General features: G+C 32.2%; 1 protein-coding gene across 1 annotated transcript; it reads right to left on the bottom strand.

Annotated features, from left to right (window-relative positions):
• Positions 1–3,072: 3,072 nt before the first annotated feature.
• On the bottom strand, positions 3,073–7,773 carry LOC145000797 (C18orf8). Its single transcript, XM_078960081.1, has 14 exons — positions 7,528–7,773; positions 6,891–6,960; positions 6,465–6,566; positions 6,102–6,361; positions 5,750–6,009; positions 5,506–5,659; positions 5,195–5,304; positions 5,009–5,096; positions 4,609–4,908; positions 4,460–4,534; positions 3,945–4,384; positions 3,762–3,870; positions 3,503–3,685; positions 3,073–3,403 (listed from the first exon to the last, which is right to left on the bottom strand). Exons 4-14 carry the CDS (start codon positions 6,249–6,251, stop codon positions 3,227–3,229), a joined length of 2,046 nt encoding a protein of 681 aa, XP_078816207.1. The 5' UTR covers positions 6,252–6,361; positions 6,465–6,566; positions 6,891–6,960; positions 7,528–7,773; the 3' UTR covers positions 3,073–3,226.
• Between the last annotated feature and the right edge of the window lie 201 nt (positions 7,774–7,974).

The raw sequence follows: 7,974 nt of genomic DNA, 5'->3' as shown, positions 1-7,974 counted from the left end.
TTACATTATCAAATACCAAAAACTACCACATTACCTAGTTACAATTTCATAAGACAAAAAACACCCAAAAATTACATGCAACTACAGGGGTCCCTAATTGCTTATTACTAAATGAAAAGCACCCAAACCACCACAAATAGTAACCAACTTGCAAACAAACACATCTTCAATCTTGCCACTTGATAGTTTACATTGTTGATATTCCTCAATAATCCGGGTATTATCAACATAGATCGTGCACACATGGGAGGATCAATCCATCCTAAGAATCGGCATCTGGAACCCTTCACATAAAAAAATAAACCCTAAACATGAGGGTGATTTTCCAAAATGAGGGTAAAATAGCAAAATCGAACACTTACCTTTTGAGGGCAGGAAAGAAACCTCCGACCAGGGTTTGCTGATGTCCAGGAGGTGCGAACCACCGCTTCCCTACCACAGAAACACATCACCATTTTAATTTTTGATCTCTAAGAAATTGTGAACACAGAGTAGGAAGAGTATGAAGCTCGTGAAGTTGAAGAAGGAAGAGTGATGTAGCTCTGCTTTTATTTTGAATAAGGTTGCAAAAAAGGTCCCTGTATGTGGAAAGACGAAAATACCCCGGTCTTTATTGCATGTAACGGAGTATATGGACGGAAGTGAATGGGAGGGACCAAAAACAATGGAAAAATCCAATTTTGGACCAGTGGTGCATCAAACTATCGTTTTGGACCAAAGTCGCATAATTTTGCCAAACACAGGGACCATTTTTGCAATTTACTCTTTTTATTATTTCAATAGTAATATCTCTTTGTTATTTCCATTTGTAATTATTCGACAGCCCATTTTTTAATATACATTAAAGGACCCTATAATAAACGACTTGTTTTTCTTTATTAGAAGCCTATAGAAGCCTATAATAAACGACTTGTTTTTCTTTATTAGAAGCCTATATAGATTAGAATTGCACAATTCTATCAAAAGTCAACATATTTTAAATCGGTCTAATAAACAACCAACTACAAAAGATGATGTTTTATAAAATAAAAAACATATAAAAGTCTTTTTATATGGGTGAGGAAACAATTGTGATTGAAATTAAGACTATAAAGACTTTTATAACTTTTTTCTATTTAAAATTGAAAAATCTCAAGACTACAATTATGTTGATGTTTTTTAGTAAATTACAAGAAAGGTCTCATATTTTCCATTTTTTTTTTAAAATAATTTTGGGACAAACTTTTGATTTTTCAATATTGGTACAAAGTATGTTGATATGTTTTTAGTAAATTACAAGAAAGGCCTCACATTTTCCAATTCTTTTTAATAAACTGGAGACAAACTTTTGATTTTTCAATATTAGTACAAAATAGACATTTTCCTTTTAAGATTGGCCTTTCAAGAATGCGTTAAACTACATCATTAAAGTTGTGCATCATAAGGGTATTTTGCATTTTCCTTACTACATTTCTCCGTTTTTAACATACATGTTACTAGACCGACAATTTAATACATGAAATGAACATAATGCGAGTTTTCATGTATGAGTTTTAGAAATTTATGTTTAATGTGTATTCGTGTTGATATGAATTTTAAATTCGTGTTTTGTGTCTTATTCGTTAAACACGAATTTACCTGTTTAAACACTTATATAAACGAATTAAACTTGTGTTGACACATGAAACATATAAACACGTACAGACACGAAGAAAATTCATATAAATTCATGTATATCCATGTTTTTGTGTAACATAGTTAAAAATATGTCTGAATGTGCTACATGAATATATTATATGTTGTTTTTGTGTTTTATACACAAAATACGTTTTACAATTGTATCGTGTTCGTGTTTTCCAAATTCATGTCTGGCGCATATACACCAAATTCACTAATATTTGTTCTTTTATTCTAACTAGTAAAAAAACACGGGCTGTGCTGGTCAGGGTTATTTATTTATTAATTTTTATTTTTTTGTTTTGTGTTATAGGCAGGATAGTACTTTTACTTTTTTTTTTTTTTTTTTTTTTTTCCAATTAAGATATTGTACTTTGAAAGGTTTATAAAACTGAGACAAAATAGTAGGCTGTTAAAACCTTTTTTTTTTTTTTCCATTAGAGGCAAAATGGTCCATAAAACAAATTAGATTTTAAATCTAAAAACTTCCCCAAAACAGATACTCCTAGTTTTACAAAAGTTGATTTTTTTAAATAAAAAATTCATTGGGTATTAGCTACTCCGCTTTCTTTCCATCAAACACATATACAAATCAAATCACACACAACCATGCTTCGCAATGGGTTTGATCTTTTTTTTTTTTTTTTTTTTGCTAAACTTTAAAAAGAACTAAAACGAAAGTAGGATATTGTAATTGGTTGACTCCAAAAGTACGATGAAATATAGTAGAAGCAGATATTTACACTAATTCATTCTCATGACAAACATTTCTATCTTTCTCCTTTGGGTGGGGAGTTGTTCCTTTTTCCTAAGTACCTCCGAGCATGAAAGTCATACACCAGGTTTGAAAATAACCATATAAGGAACACGAAACCACATAAAGTCGACATCCTTATGATTTTGATGTATCCCTATTTTGGTCAAAGTCAAATGACTTGGAACATATTTTCTGACCTTTCTCCTCAATTCTTGTTTCTGGTAATAGATATGATTGATAATGTAGAACTCCCAAGTAAAGAAGCAGAAGCACTTGATAAGGTTGGTTTTCAATCAAAATAGCTTATAGAGAATGGCACTTGAACGATCAACATTGTTGACAAATCATCTTCACCAACTCTACCATTCGTGTATCATTCCATTTGTGGAAAAATCCACGTGTTGTAATTTTGATAGATCCACCTTCAAAGGACTAAAGTTGCCAGCAATTTTAAGTATTGGGCCAAAAGTGTGAACCACAAAGGTCTACTGTTCCTAAGGTTGTCAATTATAATAACTATTGAGCCAAAATTGTCATAATCAAAAGTTTGCCGTTGCCAACTCCCCATAGATTTAATATTATATAACATCCGAACTCTAATTTGCAGTTGTGAAAGAGCATATAAAAAAAATCACAATACGAAGAAAGTAAAACGAAAGTAGAAAATATGAATCTCTTGTTTTGTTTATGTACTGTGGATCATAGTGGTGAAATATTATTACACAAAGTTTTCTGAAATTCATCCCAAATCCTACCAACCAACGAAACCAAACACATAACAGATTCCAAATCCTTTGTCAAAAAACCAAGATCTCACACAGTAATCGAAGAAGGCATATCAGCAAGGGCACGAATATAAGTCGTGTGTTCTGAAGTGGTCCCAAATCCAGGTATGAACTCACCGAAGAACCTTAAAACTGCCGCCAGGTGTTGTGGGTCGTTTGATGCATACGCTGCTTCTAGAAACAATGATGGCCGAACAGTACTAACCTGATGACATTCATTATTCGCAAAAACAAATGTAAATTTTCTCGAATAATATAATAATAGGTGGTGGTGTTGGTGTTGGGTTGAAAAGACGAAAATGACCTTGTGTTTTCGTGCGTAACGTAAAGCTTCAAGATAACATCCATCTTGTACAAGTAACACCACGTAGTCATGATGAAGTGACAGCTGTCTCAGCATATCAACACCTAACTTTCTTGTTTGGATGTTATGACTTCCCACGCCTTCTAGAAGCTCAACCGCTACCTCTTTCGATGGCTCGATAATCTGTGCAAACCAAGGGCAATTTTGGGATTTCCTTTACTGGGCATTTTCGTAATTTTTCATTTTCAAAGTAGAATACCTTATTCAAAACAAACTGTCCAAGCTCAGCGTATCTCTCATTCCTTCCAAGCAACCTCACTGCCAACACGTATATATTCGGATGCACTTTTATTTTCTCCAAATTGGCACTACAAAAGCGAGAAAACCCAGATTTTTTTATTAAAAAATTAAAAAAGTTCAAATTTAAATTGAATTGAATTACCTCCTGATAAACTCGAGAAGAATGGAAAACAAATAAGAAGCATCTGCAAAAGCACTCATCTCTTCTTCAACTGAAGCAAATACAAAAGTGTAAAGCTCATCAGGTGGAATAGTTGCTGAAGTAACTACTTGTGATTGTGACTCTTGTTGATCTTCTGAAACCATTAAGTTTTCTCCATTTTCTTTTTTTAAATTAATATTATCTTCAGAGTCTGAAGTTGAGAAGCCACCACCGGATGTTTCTCCCGGTTTGTTGCCGGAACTGTTTTCCGGTACACCGGAGGAGGAGGAGGAGTTGACTGGTGTTGACTTTGAGTAACTTCCGGTTTTCAGTGAATATGCAAAAGAGGTCACCAGTACGTTAACTGCCCGGAAAATTACGGGCAGGGGTCTTCTTTCAATCATGATTGACCGGAGTAACTCCAAACATAAATCTTTAGCCTGAATCAAACAAAGGATAAAAATAATACTTTTTCCTCATTTTTTAGAAAAAAAAAATTATAATTTAATTATTACCTTCTTTGCTTCCAATTTCCTTCTCTGCAAAAACTCCAAAACCAATGGCACTTCTGAGCTACTTGCGGAAATTGCCTGTGATCATTAAAAATAAAGTTAGTAAAATATTAAAAGGGATTTTTTTTTCACCAAAAAAAAAAAAAGCTTGCCTCCAAATCCAAATGAATCTTCCACAAGAATCCAGTGGAAACATCACATACAAGATCAGGGACAAGAAAATTCCAGTCATCAGAATACAAATTTACTGACGTGTCATTTGCTGATTGGGAGGATGAAATGTTGCCACGTGGCAAGCCCCTGATTAAAAGAGGAAGTGGGGCAGAGACAGGTGTACGTGAGTCAGCAAATATATCGTATAATATAATGACTTTTGCATCCACTTGATGAATCAGAAGAACATTGTCCACCACACTCACAGCTATCTTTGTGGAATATACAGGTAGAGAACCCTAATCCAAAGAAAAAAAGAAAATATATTAGTGATTATTTATTTTTATTAAATTATATAATAATCAACTGATATAAACATTTTATAAAAGTATAAATTACCTGTTGGATAACAGCATCACGATAAAATCTATAGGAATGGAGTAGCATTGCAACTCTATCAACTTGCAAACAGTATATCCTTCCATAACTGTGATTCCATATTTCCACCACAAAATTAGGATTAAATTGTTGAATAAAAGAAAACTGTAAAGAGTTTAAATATATATATAAATAGATAAATCTTACACAGTGACAATATGAACATCTTCAGCAGAAAGAACAGGCTTACTGTTTACATCAGACTTTGCCATTGCCATTTCAAACCTTGGTAATCGAATTATGCCTGCAGATGAAAGCTAAACAAAAAAAAAAAAAAAAAAAAAATTGATTAATAAATTGTAACTATGATTAAAAAATATAATGAATAGTGTTAAAACAATAGCTTATATTTACATATGATATAAGAAATTCAAACGAAAAGTAATTCCATTCCTATAAGCAAAGAAAAAATGATCATGGGAATGTAATGACTCATTCCATTCCACTCGTGTAAATACCTGATACCCCATAAAGCTTTTGCATTGCATTCCTGAAGCAAGAAGAACTAATCTGCTTTCATGTGTGTAAATATACCAACTCACATTCACTTTCTTTGAGTCAATCAATTCAAGTGATTTCAACTCTGGGACATAACTATAAAGATCCAGTCCACTGTAATTCAACAAAAAAATAATAATAATAAGAAGAAAGTTATATTTTAATACTCATTTACTTGATAAATAACCAAAAACTAAAAAGTACCTGGTTTTGACAAATACAATGTCACAAACTGCACAATCTGTCCAAAAGAATCCCAAAATAGTATCGGACTCGGACTTTGACTTTTGACTAAAAGTGTCTCCAGTTTCTTTGACCCAAAACTGAACCTCATTATTTGATCTTTGAACAGCTATAAGCTTTAAATCTAAGGAATATCGGATAGAAAGAACTGGCCCTTCAGTTATTGTATCAGTTGTTGAAGCAACTTGAGGGGTATAAGGGGAAGTTTTCCAAGAAACAACCTTAACACATTAAAACAATCTTATACATTTAATACTAAACTTTGGTGTCATGAATTAACTGAAATATGATGTATGGTTTGTAGTATATGTACCTGGTTAGATGTGGGTGAGATTAATAGTTTATTTCCATCATCATAAAATAAACCTGTTGATCCATTGTTTTTGCATCTTAAGGGTGGATAATGGATGTATGCATGTGAAAGAGCACCAGATCCACCAGAACTTGATGTATTTCTAGACATTTAAATTCTGTAAATTTATTTGAATTTTATGAATATATTGAGTGGTATTATATATGGGGTTTGATGTATTTGTGATGGAAAGTTCTGTAAATTTATGGCTTTCCCTTGAGCTGGAGAAAAAAGAAAAGAAAGTTGGTGAGAATATTAGTTATAGAAAGAAAATAAAAGAAGCTTTGAGTATTGAGAATATTATTAAGCAATTAATAATAATACCACACTCTGCATGCAATTCTTCAATTTGAGAAACTCTTTCAAACACATATCACGTTCAATTTGAGGAACCTTTTCTGCAACACAACTCCCGTATTCTTTTGCCTGCATTTTTTTACATAATAATTACATTAACATAACATCAAAAGTTTAAGTAATACATGAGAATCACAAATTGTTAAAGTTTAAAAGTTATAATAGATTAGAACTCGTGTTAATTGTTTCCTATATGTTTATTTCTTGAAGAGTCTTTAAAGAATAGAAAATTCTAAAAGAGAACAGTGTCTATATCTTTTGTGCACTCAATAAGACAAAAATTAACAAGTATGCATTTTTTGCTTTCAACCATGGATCCACAATTCCAATATATTAAACAAAGAGACAAAGAAATGCAATTCCTACATAATTTGCAACAGTATATTAACTGACCTGAACTCCACAATTAGCCAAAATCCGTTTAAGTGGGGAGATGGTGTTCCTTTCTTTCATTATCAAATACCTGATATACAATGTTACAGAAAATCCAAAAAGTTTAGAAATACTTGAAATACCATTTTTGATTCACGATTAAAACAGAAAAGCTTAATTCAATATACTTTGGTTTCTATATAAGGTCAGTGGTTTAACATTTTGACACAAGTTGATCACCAAATGGCCTTGATAAATGTTCCATTATAGTAATATCACTTCTAGTAATTCATCATTGTATAATAAATACGTACTAATTTCAGAAATAGTTAACTGCTATAAGATACCTAAATTGGATCCCTAATTAACAGAGAGCAATCGATACCTCCCATGATGTAAGAGAAACATAAGCACAAATCGCGCCCTAAAGTACCTAGGGTTTTCATATAGTATAACACCAACTCATGAATTTAACTAATCACGGTGTTATAAAATTAACGGATCATAAATAGATGGTTTACAAGAGCATTTGACCTCGATTGCCTACATTTTTTTGCATCTCCACATAAATACGTTAATTAGAACCCTCAATAAGAAAATCAGAATTCAGAATCAGAAAACTGAAAACAGGATTCTCAAATCAGAAATTGGAAAGTACCTCTGGTTCAGTGATCGTCGTAATCCTCCTCTTTCCACATCAGTAACATCACTAATCAAAACTCAGAATTCCTTTTTCCGCAGACTCGAACTCTGAAGACTAGAATTTGGGATGAAAAAATCGGAAAGCAACTAAATTTTACCGTTGAAGAGCGTAAACGAGTGAATCGTGAATTACGATTTTGGTTGAACCTGGGCACTACCAACGCTGATTTTCCAGGCGATGCCTTTTGCCCTTGCTAAAGTATTGGACCAGATTTTTGGCCCAAAGTAAAACGATTCAATATTTTTATTTTTGATATTTTTTTAAGTTTAACCTAAAAAATAAACCGACACAAACCATATAAACAAATAAATTTTTTTTGTTTATATTTGTTTTCGTGGAAACAACAGTAAAAAAAATATATTATTGGTAATTCTAAATCGTAATGATTAATCAAAGATTTAT

Source organism: Lactuca saligna, chromosome 6 (assembly GCF_052625555.1).
Source record: "Lactuca saligna cultivar CGN05327 chromosome 6, ASM5262555v1, whole genome shotgun sequence".
Classification (NCBI taxonomy): Eukaryota; Viridiplantae; Streptophyta; class Magnoliopsida; order Asterales; family Asteraceae; genus Lactuca; species Lactuca saligna.
This window is presented reverse-complemented; position numbering and strand designations above follow the sequence as displayed.

Excerpts from the sequence above, each read along its gene's own strand:
- LOC145000797 (XM_078960081.1), bottom strand. The coding sequence starts at position 6,251 with ATGTCTAGAAATACATCAAGTTCTGGTGGATCTGGTGCTCTTTCACAT. Across the intron at positions 4,385-4,459 it reads GGAAATTGGAAGCAAAGAAG|GCTAAAGATTTATGTTTGGA; the intron begins GTAATAATTAAA and ends TGTTTGATTCAG. Across the intron at positions 3,871-3,944 it reads CTTCTCGAGTTTATCAGGAG|TGCCAATTTGGAGAAAATAA; the intron begins GTAATTCAATTC and ends TCGCTTTTGTAG.